Source organism: Phaethon aethereus, assembly GCF_964289735.1.
Source record: "Phaethon aethereus genome assembly, chromosome: 2".
In the NCBI taxonomy this organism is placed as follows: Eukaryota; Metazoa; Chordata; class Aves; order Phaethontiformes; family Phaethontidae; genus Phaethon; species Phaethon aethereus.
This window is the reverse complement of record NC_138582.1, coordinates 134,119,273-134,132,916: the sequence shown is the minus strand read 5'-3', so window position 1 is coordinate 134,132,916 and position 13,644 is coordinate 134,119,273. Positions and strand designations below refer to the sequence as shown.

Here is a 13,644-nt window from a genome sequence, read left to right as displayed (position 1 = left end):
ATGTAGCTAGCGAGGGTTACTAATAGGCGCAGGGGGCTCGGACGTGGCTGTCCTGCAAATATACTTAATGAAACCACAGGAGAAATTCGTCTTGGAGTTAGCAGCGTGTTTTAACAAAGCACGTGTTTCTTTTTTTCAACCATCAGCAAACAGATAACAGTTGATTCACCCACAAAGGGTGTTGATTGTGGTCCTGCGATGCAGCTTTCCACCTAGCGAGAAACCAGTAAGGAGGAACTTATGGTCAAACTTTCAATTAAAAATACTGGTAGCGGACAGCCGCAGCATCTACCATTTGCAACGTGCAGCAGGAGCCAGGTAAAATATTATTGCAAACTCTGCACGGGTTAATTTTTTTTTTTTTTCAGAGGCAAATCAGGAAGCACAACTTCTTGCTTTGCACAAACCAGATCACGAAAACTTTACAATAGAAAGTTTATTTTTTTTGTTGATTTCCAGTCAGGTTTTTTTAAAAACAAATACAAAAAAAAAAAAAAAGCTGATCACAGTTTGCTCAAACAGCCAGACTTTGACTATATTTGTAACTTTGTTCACAAAAAACATACATCACAGAAGCTGCGCTTAATAAGAGCCACTTCTAAGAGTTCGTGCAAAGAGTCATATACAAAGGCACAGCAAGGACATACTGCGTGGAATCACAGTTTTCGTCACAGATTCACTATTCACTACACGTAGGACAAGTTCAGTTGATTTCATCATTTCACCTCTACAACAGCATTAATTACACAGGAATTATATAGGTAGTTTGAATAAAAATATTTTTAACAGCTTGGAGCTATACAGACATTAACACTTGACCACACATGCACAGTTAAGTAGGTTGAGTGCAACACATAACATTTGTACTAAACCGGGGGAGGGTTTCTTTCTCTCTCCTTTTTTTTTTTACCTTCTTTTTTTTTTGTTCTTTTTTGTTTAGTTTTGTTTTAACAGTTACTTCAAGTAACACAGCTCGCTTCATATAAATAAGTTAAAACATCTATTATTTTTTTCAAGACAAAGCCATTCAAGACAAAGAAATGTACGATAAAAGCAGATCTACTTATACACGCGAGAGAATGGTAATAAACAGGCTCATGATTAAAAGATGAATAAGGGCGACAAGAACAGGGTTTCTTCACAGAAGTAACACAAGGAAGTTTTAGAAAGTCAACTTAGTACTGACATGAGACGCAGGGTCAGCTAATACTGCTCAGTACTTTTAATTGATCAAACGCTTAGGGACGGAATGCCCCTCCTGCAGCTGCCATGCTCATACTTTTCAGCTTATTATCCTTTTTCCATTTCATTCTCCTGTTTTGGAACCAGATCTTTATTTGTCTCTCTGAGAGGCAAAGAGCATGTGCTATTTCAATCCTTCTTCTGCGGGTCAGGTATCTATTGAAGTGAAATTCCTTTTCCAGCTCCAAGGTCTGATAGCGGGTGTAAGCAGTCCGAGCCCTTTTCCCTTCTGGTCCCCCTATGTTGTCTGGAAGAGAAAAGTACATGATTTAGATTCTCAGCAGCCACTCGGAGCCTTCGTCTCTTATTGCAGCTACCAGCGAACAGGACCGTTATTCTCAGTCCTTCTTGGTTTTGTTTCTGGTTTGGATAAACGCTCAACAAGTTTCCCCCTCCAGCTCCTTTTAGGAAAGGCTTGGGGGAGGAGGAGGGAGGGTGGTCTCGGTAAGTTTTCTCTCGGATTTGGGGCTCGATCTTTTTTTTAATTGAGATTTTTTTCTTTTTTCCCCCCTCTTTTTTTTTCCTCACTGAATGCTACACCACCACCTCCCCCCCCGCCTCCCCCAGAGAAGCTGTTTTGGAGGATGCCTCTGCTGCTAGCAGGGTTATCGGGGCTGGGAGAGCAATGCTGGAGCGTGCAGCCCTTTCCCACGGCTGAGCTGGGGAAGGCTGTAGGAGGCACGAGCCCCCGGCTGCTCCCCCAGCAGGGAGAGCAGGGCAGGTACCCGGGGCGGAAAGTTGCTCCGCTTCCCCGTGCCCCTCAAGCCCTCTACCCAGAGTTTGGGGCGACTCGCCCCCCCGCTCTCTCCCCGGCTTCCCAGCAGTGAAAACTGCTCTCCTCGCCCTCTCCTATTCTTTTTAACATTGGTTCGGCAAAATAAATGGGGTCAGCCGCGCCGTTCCCACTGGAGGACCCCCCTTCCCGAGGAGAGCCGGGAGCAGCCTCTGCTCCCGATCCCCCTTCGGGAAGGCGCGCTCTGCTCCCCCGCTGCCCGCCGGGGCCGGCGCTGGCAGCCGGGCGGGCTGTGTTTTTGGGGAGCCGGGCGTTTTTTGTTTCCTTTTTCTTTTGTGGGGTGGACTCGCCCGGAGAAGGGAGCGTGCTTCCCTGCGAGCAGAGTTGTGCTGTGCGCGGAGGGAGGCTGCCCGCTCTCACGCCCTCCTCTCCCCCTCTCCCCGACCTTGCTCGGCGCAGCCACCCGGTTTACATTAAATCCTCCTTCTCCAGACAAATAAAGAAAGAACAGGGTATTTGCTTTACCATGACTTATGTGCAGTTTTCGCATCCACGGGTAGATCTGGGGCTGTGAAGGCTGGGCTGTGCTTTGGTCGGTCGGGGCACTTGCCTGCTCGCTGCTTGCTGGAGTGTCTTCCTCAGTCCCAGACGAGGTGCCAACCCCGTCTCTGCTGATGTGCGTGTTGCTGCTGGAATTGGACGAAGTGCTGGTGGAGTTGGCGAGGGAGTTTTTCACCCCGTGGTGACTCTCGCTGACAGGCGAACCGGCCACGGCGGTGCAGGGCAGAGGGTCAGGGGGAGGCGAGTGGGAAGACGTCGCGGGCTGGTTGTACCTGGGCTCTGTCGAGGCAGAGGTGGTGTTGGCCGGGTAACTGCGGGGTCTCTCATTGGCACCAAAGTGGGTGGAAGCAGAGCGCCCGACGCTGAGGTCCATGCCATTGTAGCCGTATCCGTACCTGCCGGAGTGCATGCTGGCGGAGTCCCTGTATTGCTCGCTCACCGAGCTGTGATCTCCATAATTATGTAACTGGTAGTCCGGGCCATTTGGATAGCGACCGCAAAATGAGTTTACAAAATAAGAGCTCATTTGTTTTTTGATATGTGTGCTTGATTTGTGGCTCTTGGTCGTTTTGTGCGTCTATAGCACCCTTGCACAATTTATGATGAATTATGGAAATGACTGGGACATGTACTTGGTTCCCTCCTACGTAGGCACCCAAATATGGGGTACGGCTTCACATCACGTGCTTTTGTTGTCCAGTCGTAAATCCTGCCTGATGACCTCTAGAGGTAAACTCGTGCACTGGTGGGGGAGCGGGGAGGGCGCGGGCTGCCCGGGGCGCGCCGCCGCCGCGCGCCGCCGCCGCCACAGCCCGCCCGTCCGCCGGCCTCTAGCGCCACCAGCTGGCGGCGCGGGGGATGGCGGCGGCGCGGCGGGGTCGGCCCGGGGTGACGGCCCCCCGACGGCGGTGCGGAGCGGCGCGGAGAGGCGCGGAGAGGAGCGCGGCAGGCCACCGCCGCCGCCGCTCCCACCGCCGCCGTTCCCACCGCCACCGCCGCCAGCCGCACCAGGAGCTGGCGGCGAGGCTGCGGGGCCGGCGGGGCTCGCTCCCCCGCCCCGGCCGCCGGAGAGTCGTGCGTGCGGAGACCCCTCCGCTTTGTGCCTGTCCTCGCCTCCGTGCGGGGCTTATTCACACCAGCTCACAAATCCTATATGATCCGTCCTCGGACGCTGGCAACGCCTCTGTCCCTTCCATATACATACATGTTTTTATTTATTTCCCCCCCCGCTTTTTCCCGTGCCGGAGGTTTCGAGAGGCACCCGGTCCTGCCGATGTGAAATGGCAGGTATCTATGAAAGATAAATATCGTGCAGCGTTTTTCCAAGTAGGGGGTCAAATTCCAGGCGGCTTTACAGCGGCCGTTATTTTTCCGCCTCTCGGGGAAAAAGAAAAAAAACCCACCTCTAAATGCGGCGGTAGCCATTTTGCATTAGTATCTTCCAGATTTGGCTTTTTAAATATTTAGAGTGGTAGCCCAAATTGCGCTGCCTTCCAAACAAAAGAGCCTTGATGCGTATACAAGTGTATTTGTACACAGCTTCACACGCACACTCACGCACACACAATAAAATACAGAGATATATAACTTATATATTAATCAATATTTTCGCTGCCCTTATTTTACTTATACAAAACTCGAAGTGGAAGCATTTTACGGCAGCTATTTTTCTTTAGAGTATCTATTTATTTTTTCCAGTGCTAAGAAATACCATTGTGAATTAAGATACCACAGAAGTGGGGAAGAAGATCCCCTAGTTAATAGGACAGATAGTTTTCTTTTAATTAAAACAAAAATTTTAAAAAAGGAAAGGAAAGGAAAGGAAAGGAAAGGAAAGGAACGGAAAGGAAAGGAAAGAAAAGAAAAGAAAAGGAAAGAAAGAAGGATCGACCCAAGCCCACGAAGAACCAAGAAATGTAGTCCATAATTCAAAGCCCTTTCAGTGTAAAGCTGAGCTCACCGAAACCTCAGTGTAAGCTCAACCGGAACCACAGAAATACGCCCGCTTCGAAACCCCTTCCCTCGCTTCCCCTGAAGTTTAACGCCGAGTTTTTACTTTAATACTACTAGTGCAGATTAGGGAAGTTTAGCGGCATTTAAAAAATCTCCCTGCAATTCACCTTTGCTTTAACTGCAAGTTTATACCCAGGGTTTTATGCAACCATTTAAAAAAAAGATTTCTCTTCTTTTTGCCATTTAAATATCTTATGCATGCGTAAAAGTTTTTTTTCTCCCCTGCAGACCATAAGCTCCTAAACACAGCATAACGAGACGGCCTGATGTAGCGGGAGTTAGCAAAAGCGCAAACCAAGAGTTTCTAAAATCTCTCGTATTTCTACAATATGAACATTTCTAATTAAAAAAAAAACCAACCCAAATTCACTCGCTTATCTCTTCTCACACAGGCACGCCAGGGACACTCACCCACGCACAGATGCTCACCTCAAATATTTAAAAATCTGGGCTATTTCTCTAATACTTTAAGCGACGCAATCTATGCTTTGAAAAGGTGGTTATATACATACATGCCCGTCGCTCGAAAGCTAGGACTTCCACATACATTAAAGAAAGTCATAGATGATGGGAAATGTGCATCTTTTAACCAAGCCTTTTGGGAATTAATAGACTGTGACAAACCTATAGGATTTTAGTAGCAGAAGGAACACAAGCTAAATAATAATAGTAATAGTAAGCACTAAGGAAAGGCCTGGTAGCGTTTATTAAACGTGGTTCTACTCCCCTGACTTTTCCTCTGTTTCTTCGCTGCTGGGCTGTGTGGAATTTATGAATTTGTTTTCCTTTTTCCATTTCATCCGCCTGTTTTGAAACCATATTTTAATCTGGCGTTCAGTAAGGCAGAGAGCGTTTGCAATCTCAATACGTCGTCTTCGGGTTAAGTATCTGTTAAAATGAAATTCCTTCTCTAACTCTAGCGTTTGGTATCTGGTGTAAGTTTGCCTCCCTCGTCTCCCATGAGTTCCATATACTGTACCTGTAGAAGTAAAGACAAAACGATCGCATTGGACAGGGCCCAGTGATTTCAGACCAGAAAGAGCGGTTAGTATATTCTGCCTCTTTTTGCAGGCACAATCACGGAGGAGGGGGAACTGCTCTGGTTTCCTGGAGGCTTTTTTTGTCTGTGTCCCTCTTTTCCTTTTCTCCTGCCTGACCAGCTGTAAATGCGGATGTGCAGCATGCTTACGGTGGTGGGGTAACTGGGATACAAAAAAGCTTTAAGGCGGACTTGGGGAAGGTGAAGTAGGTGGTAGCAACCGTGTGAATCACTGAGCAGGGTCCCCCCTCTGCGTGTTGAGAGCCCGTGCGCGCACACACACGCACGCACACACACATACACGCACACACACGTGTGCGATCCGGGGAGCTGCAGGCGTGTGTGTGTGTGCGCGTGTGTGTGCACGCATATGCGGGTGTGTTTACACAAACACACTCTATTGCCATGGCTGTGACTACAGAGAGTCTGTAATTTAAGTATAATTATAGACATCAGCTAAAGATCATAGAAGAGCCTTTGCCATTTGCTCCGGAATTTATTGCCCTTGAATGCAAAGCAACATCAGAATGGTCTTGCTAAAAGTTTGACTCTCTAAAAAAGAAATGCGACCCACAATCCAGCAAGCATAAACTCAGGAGGAGGGGAGAGGAGGGGAGTCATTAGCAAACACTAGAAGTAAACGTCTTAATATAGGATTATTAAAAATAAGTGCCACCCCAATCCAACCCTCCCCGCAGCACCACTCCTGGGCAGAATAGTTCAATTACGTGAAGTTCACTTGTAAGTCAGAGAAAATCCGCGATGCCACGGGAGTGCGCCCACGGCCCCAGAAACGTGCTCTCAATATCCAATACTTACAGGCTAATGAGCTGGGGGAGGGGGCGAGGAGGAATGTGCCACAAATGCATTGGAGCCTCGGTACAGAGGGCATATTCCCTGCATCGCTCTCTGACAATGAAGAAGCGAAGCAGAAGCGTTGGGGTGGCTTTAGGAGTGGTAAAACTGCTCTGCTCCTTTTCTTTTCTGTTTTTTTTTGTTTTTTTTTTTTCTTCCCCTGCTTCCTAAGGATTCCCCAGTAACTTGCACCGGTGAACCCACAAGCTGGGCTCACGGCCACCGTTCCCAGGGTGCCAACGTGCCAGGTCTAAAATAACCTGGGAAGGTTTCATGTTACACATTGCCCCGCAGGAACCGTGTCTCTCCAGCAGCCTGGGCTTTATCTAAGAACCGTAAAAAAAAAAAAATCTTGGGGAAAGAAACTTTTCCTTCCTTCCCCCCCCCCCCCCTTGATTGCATCGAAATGCCTTACCAGCGCAGGAGTTCATCCGCTGCATCCAGGGGTAAACAGGGCTCGTGTACTTCCGGTCGGTGCCTTCGTCATTTACAATTTTGGCTTGGACGCCGCTGGATTTATACTGTTGATCGGGAGAAAAGTGCAGGTAGTCCCCGGGCCCCCTCTGTTTGCCACTGCCAGAGGGAGAGGCGCTACTAATTTCCTTATCCGAGTAAAAACAAGAGGCTCCATACTCATAGGAAGCCCGATTGCAAGCAATGACGGTGTTGGACTGTTGGTAGAAACAAGGTGAGGTGTAAGTCTTGTCCTGCAGGCTGCTCGCCCCATACGAAGCCGGAAAATGCCTGAGAGCATCATAGCCCGCCGGGTAAAGAGGGATCTGCCCGAGGAAAGAGTCCTGGCCCCCGGGCAGGCTCCCCGGGAAAGTGGGATTCACGAAATAGGAACTCATTTGCTCTCCCCCTCTCCTCCCGGACCGTGATTTGTTGTGTATTAGTACATCTGGCGATAACTATTAGGAGTCATCGAAGTGGTTTGTTTCTGGATGGCCGAGCGCCAAAAGCGACAGCAGAAAATAGGAGCAGCTGACGGCGGGGCGGCCAATGGGAGCGCGCGCGGCGCCCGCTCCCCCGGGGCCGCCGCCACCGCGCCGCCAACTTACCGGCAGCCCCGGCCCCGCCGCGCCGCCCCGTGCCGCCCCGCGCAGCCCCGCGCAGCCCCGCGGGGACCGGCCGCGCCCCCGGGGCGGTGCCGCCCCTCCGTGCGAAAAATGTTCTTGTAGCAGTAGTAGTAATAGTTAATAATAATGATAATAACAGCGGTAATCGCCGGCAGGAACAGGCGGGGCGGGCAGTGTGACAGCGGCGGACGGGACACCCCCGCCGCCCCGGCAGCTGCAGGGGTGTGTGTAGGGGGGAGTTCCTAAAAGTTGGCGGCCCCATGGCAGGCGCGTCGTCCCCGAGGGAGCCGAGCAGCCCCGCGGGCGGGGGGGCGAGCCGCGGGCGGATGCTGCGGAGGGAAAGTTGGGAGCGGAGGGAAGCACGTGAAAGGGGAGCGGAGCGCCGCGCAGCGCCCCGCAGCGAGGCGGGGGGGGCGACCCGGCCTCTCTCCATGTCCTCACCGCGATGCCACAACGGCATCCAGGAGTTTTTGGGGCGGTTTTTTTAGTTTGTTTTCTTTCTGAAATCGCCCCTCCGCTCAGGCTTCCCTTCGGAGCTCGGGAGCCCGCCCCAGCGCCGAACCCAGCTGTTGTGAGAGAGGCTAACACGTCCTGCGTGGAAGAGGTCTCTCGTCTCTTCATGAAGAACCCCATAATTAACACGCGTGATGGCTGGGGCAGGAAACGGTGGCCTTCTGGGGAGGGGTATTTTTCTTTTGCACCAAGTGCCCGAGAAGGCCCCGGGAAGGGCTGGGCGGGTTCCCCGCGCCCCCCGAGCAGCCCAGATAAAGTTTCACGTGTCTCTTGTCCCTGTCCCCCGCCCCCGCCAGAGCCGAGCCGAGGGAATCAAACATTCATATTCAAAAACGAGCCAGTAGGACTATTCCTAATTAATACAGCCCCGCTAATGAGTCAGCGGAAGCCAATCGGTTTCGTTGTTGCTCCGAATAATTTGATTAAGCGCGGATGTGTGTCTTTAAGAGAGGGAAAAAAATAATACACGAAACAAACACTTCCACCTTCATTTTTCAACATGGCAGTTACCCCATAGCGGAAATATAATTCTTGGCCCAGGGCAGGGACAGTAACAGTAACATCAGTAACAGTTTCATCAGTAACAGTGCTGATGAAATTCGCTGAGAGGCTTTTTAATTCAGCCGTAACCCTGCAGCTCCTAGAGATAACATGAGATTGTTCATTCCAAACTGTGTTTACTCATAATCCGTGCCCATTACAACAGATTGAATAGCCTAATTTTAAACGCGCTCTGACGGAAAGTGACATTCATACGAGTCCCGTTTCCTAAAGTAGCTTTCAAAGGAGAGTTTTGTTATTGTTGGGGGACTATTTGTCTCATTTCCGGGGGCAGATTACGATACCTATAAAACAGTAGTGAGTTAAAACATCTCTCCACAATAGTTTGTATTGTTCGCAGTCTCAGCTGGACTTTCACATTCAGATGTTGATTGCCTCCAATTTTTTTTTTTCTCCCCACAACTTCCTTAAGCTCTTCAGACCGGCTAATCCATAAACACACCTGGTAGAATTACAGATCACTAGCTGCATGCTTTGGGAGGTCATTTTACAAACGTGTATTTCCTGAAAGCCAGCCGTCTCCAGAAAAACTTTAGTGTGGTTTTTTTTTTACTCAGTGCGAATAGAGTTTTAAAAGGAGGGAGCCCCAGCAAACAAGCACGCAGCATACTAAATACAAAGTGTTTTTTAAAAGAGCAGATTTTCGCCAACATAAGTCAGAACACTGTGAAAAATGAATACTCGGGACACGCGAAACCCACCGGCCCTACTTTAAAAAGTTGTGGCCAGACAGTCTTTTTTTTGAATCCATCATACGGAGACCGAAATAAAAAAAAAAAATCGCGCCAGGCTTAGTTATATTTACATTTTATAGCATCCTTTACAGGCTGATTTTTTTTTCCCTCTCTTTTTCTTTTCGTTTCTTCTTTTTCGAGTTATTGTTTGCGTCCAATCCAAACTGCCGAAAACCCCACAGCAGGCAGGCAGAGACATTTCTTCGTTGATCCCATCATATTAAAAGGAATGAAATGTAGACGTTTGCCTGACTGGGTCGTGTTAGAATAGTTACAGTGACAGCTAAACAAGCTGCACTGCAATCTCCGCTTCAGTCACATTCAGGCGTCCTCTCCGCTCCTCCCCCTACCCCCAGAAAACCCCGAATCTGTTACCCCCCAGCTCTGCCGGGGAAATGCCCTGGCCCGGACACATTTCGCAGCAGTTTCCCTTCACTATTTCCCCACCACCACCCCCCCTGGAAAGCAGAAAGACAGCTACTGCATTTTGCTACCGCAAACAAAGTCAACACTTGGCGATACCCACGTATTTCATCCTCCTTTTACTTGTTTTCGGCATTCTCCGCACCCCCCGCACCTCCTCCGCCAAGCTCTCCGCCTTCCTTCTCCCGCCGAAAGCTCGTCCAGCCACGCCGGGCACCCTCGGATACAGGTGCGGGGGCAGTTACCCTCTATGAGCCTAAAAGCCTCCTTCTCCTCGTATATAAAACCACTTACAAACCCTTCTCATGCTCGGTAGCGTCACCAAAATCCAACCTTTAACTAATAGCTCCTAATCCAAACAGTTCGGGCAAGGTGAACCGTTGTTTAGACTGGCGGGATGTCGGTAGCCTGGCCGGGGGGACGCGGGCGGGTCCTCCCCAGCCGGCTCCCACTGTGGTATTTTACAGTTGACACACACCGAGGTATCAGCGGAGGGGAAGGGGAGGGGGCAGAGCCGGCCCTGCCGGAATATCGGGGGGGGGGAGTACCGGTGCTCCCGTAGGAAAGGTAGGCCGGATTTTTTTTTTTTTTTAATCTTTTCTTTGGGTTTCCCCCGAGCAGCGTAGGCTCCCAGCTCTGCCCTTCATTTTTTTTTTTTTTTTTTTTTTTTTTAAGGGCCGCTCCGCGCCCGCCTCCGCCGTTCTGCCACGCCGTGGCAGCACTGAGCCCCCGCGGCCCCGCAATAAATAATCCGTCGCTCGCTGCAGCCCCAGTCCGGCGGGTACCGCAATGCAATGCAAACGCCATGCTGCATCGGCCAGCGCTTAAAACCCTCCGAGCCGCTCATTCGCCGTGAGGAGGCGGGAGCGGAGCCGGGCGGCGGCGGCGGGTCCCGGGGGCGCCGTCCCCGGGGCCCCGCTTCCTCCCCCCTCCAACCGGCACACCCCGCGGGGCACCGGCCCGCCAGCCGCCTCTCCCCCCGCCGCACGGTAACAGTCACAACAAGGAGAAAAAGGGGAAAGAAAAAAAAGCTCCGTCTCTGGCGCCGAAATAGGTTTAAGGCGCTGCAAATCCCGCTCCGCGCAGCCCAGGCACCCACGCCGGGAGCGCTGCTCCGGCGGACCCACGGCGGGGCACGGGGATTTTGCAGGCAGCGCTCGATCTGATAAAGAAAATGAAAGGCACATTCGCGCTGTTTCCCCCGTCTGGAAATAACCTTTCCCCTGGACATGCCACGGGAGCCAGGAGACATTGTGCTGACTGGTGAATTTTTTTTTTTCTGAAATAGCAAAAAATAAATGACATCTAAATTTCAGCTGCCGCAAATTAACTTCAAGTTAATGCTGCGAAATAAAAAAATATAGTAAAAATTAATATTTGGGGGTTTTGAAATTTTTTTTTCGTCGTGCTGGAAAAAAAAATCTCCTCGTATTGGTGCTATAAACCTGAATTCTTAGAAAAATAACCTGAATGTCACAGCAAGCCCCTGGCAAATGCAAACAGAAATAAACTTCGTGGGAAAAAAAAATTAAAAATCCACGGCTTCCTCGCTAAATAATAGAAAGTAGACATTTTATTTAGGCGTATTTTTGCATGCACTGGTTAAGTCGAAATCAACTGAGCTGCAGCCACCTCTATTTTTGGCCGGTAACATTTCCATTTGGTTTAATTGCACATGTCTAATATTTAAACGTATTAAACCATGTTTCCCTGCTTACGGTAGTGTCATATACGTTTCTCACCTTTTAGGTTCTGGCTCACAGGAGCCCCTGCGACTTTGACAGCTGTCGCTTTGGCTGCACAGGAGACGAATCGCCCTCCTTTTGGTGCCAGAAGAAGCAGGAAATTAGCCAGGTTGCAAGTTGAAAATCTGCCACGCCAGTGCTTTGAATCCAATATGCCACACCTTCCAGCGGGGGAACTGGAAATTGCCATCCCGGATCTGTGTTCTAGGCGGCTGCTTATGCCGAACCTCCGCACACTTTGTTCACTATTGCCTTACAAAGAACAAATGAAACGGGGGATTGAAAGCCAGAGAGATCCGAAGCAGGACAGAGCTCAGCAAAAGAATGCGGCTCTATTCTCGCAAGGGAAATTATAAAAAAGTTCATGTTCACGGTTACCATCCACATGACCGACAACGACCAATGGAAAAACCGAACAACTCATAAAGTTGTATTGCAAAGTTGTAAATTTTCATAAACAACAACGGATTTATGGCCTTTTCCTCATCACTAAGAAGAGGCAGGTCTTAGAGAGGCGCCATCTTACCACAGAGGCAGCCCTGGAGTTTTTTAAAAGACCTGGAGTTTCTACTAATTTTATTAAAATCACAACTACTACGTTGATCAGGAACGGAGTGTAGCAGAAAACAGGAACTTCTGCGCAAATGATGCTCTGGTTCTACCTGTATTTACCCGGCCAAATAAAGGGACTTTTCGGAGGATCTTTTTTTTTTCTTTTTTCTTTTTTTTTAATTTTATTTTTTTAAGATTGAAAATATTAGATCCCCTTGACATTACATGGTACCTGGCAAAAAAATTATCCATTTTCTAAAGCGGGGCGATTTTTCCCCTTTTTAACGCCACCCTGATGCCCCCCGCCCCCCGAAAGCCGCACGCACAAACCACACACGTACCCGACCAGATCATTTACACTTGGAAGTTTTGCATCGCCCTTTCGGTTCATTACCAAATATTATTTCACCGCATGCGATTTCGGCTTGATCGCCGGCCGCCTGGACTAGCGTTATGGTTGTGAGAGGACACGGGAACCCGGTGGAAGGAAGCCCTCCCATAAAGAAGGCTTTCCGCTTTATTAATCAACTGCGCTAGGGGAAAAAAAAAAATAACGAAGTCGAGATAGAGAAATTGACTGATTCCTATCAATTCATCACCTTGGATTTTTTCCCCCCTTCTGATTACAGGGAAAAAAAAAAAGATTTATATGGTCTAATTTCTTCATTTTTCTGTGTAAATTATTTTTAGATGCTTCCTGCGAACTGTTTCCCTAATAAAGAAACACAATTCATTGTCAACAAGCATATTTATTTTCTGTGTAACATAAAACACATTTATCGTGGGAGATACTTGAACACGGTAGCACTTCCAAAGAGAGTTCACAGACATTTTTTTTTTCCACTTCCAATACTTACACGGCATATCCAAATGTTCACAACGAACACATCGAAACACATTGTAACATACAATTTTTGAATAAACTTTAGCCAAACCTTCAAGACGGATTTATACAGAGTTCTTAACAATACATCATGCTACAGAGTTTCCAAATTAATTATATACTTCCCAATTTATGACATGATCTTACAAATGAGCTCTAAGACGAATATAAATGACAAAAAAAATCATTCAAATATACAGTATCTGCTATTGTAGGAAAATTCACGGTATTACATATTAACACGTTTGGATAATCAGGACAAACAGGTTTGTGTTGTTTCTTGTTTTTTTTTTTTAAAAGGTGGTGACCTGGTCATTTAAATTCAGTTTTCAAATAACACTTTCTGCTATATTAAGTACGATCAACCTAGAATAAGAAAACGGCCTTTAGCAGAGGCAGACGAAGGTAGAAGCCAACGGGAGATATTAAACCGCTTTGTACAATATTGGCGTGTGTTTGCTTCTTCGCTCGGAATAGTAAAGAATCGAGAACAAGGATATATTGCAGCATATGGTTTTCATTTATAATTGCTTTGGAATAAATATATTATTTTAAATTTAAATATATTCAGCCTTTTCGGTACCAAATTCTATACCAAAGCTATTGATGCGTGCTTTTGAACGACTACACTTAAATTTCTAAAAGCATTTTGCGATTCACATTAGTAATGTTATCTTCTTTTGACTACTAAAATACAGTATACTTTCGAAG

The 13,644-nt window shown here is 48.4% G+C and overlaps 2 protein-coding genes across 2 annotated transcripts; both read right to left on the bottom strand.

The window, feature by feature from the left end:
• HOXA5 (homeobox A5) lies at positions 1–3,062 on the bottom strand (the record flags this gene model as incomplete). Its single annotated transcript, XM_081996394.1, has 2 exons — positions 1–1,489; positions 2,501–3,062. The coding sequence occupies 2 exons, from the start codon at positions 3,060–3,062 to the stop codon at positions 1,239–1,241; spliced, it is 813 nt and encodes a 270-aa protein (XP_081852520.1). The 3' UTR covers positions 1–1,238.
• Positions 3,063–5,268: 2,206 nt separating this feature from the next.
• On the bottom strand, positions 5,269–12,705 carry HOXA6 (homeobox A6; the record flags this gene model as incomplete). The annotated part of the gene is made up of 3 exons (XM_082015243.1): positions 11,496–12,705; positions 6,859–7,116; positions 5,269–5,528 (listed from the first exon to the last, which is right to left on the bottom strand). The coding sequence occupies exons 1-3, from the start codon at positions 11,686–11,688 to the stop codon at positions 5,269–5,271; spliced, it is 711 nt and encodes a 236-aa protein (XP_081871369.1). The 5' UTR covers positions 11,689–12,705.
• Between the last annotated feature and the right edge of the window lie 939 nt (positions 12,706–13,644).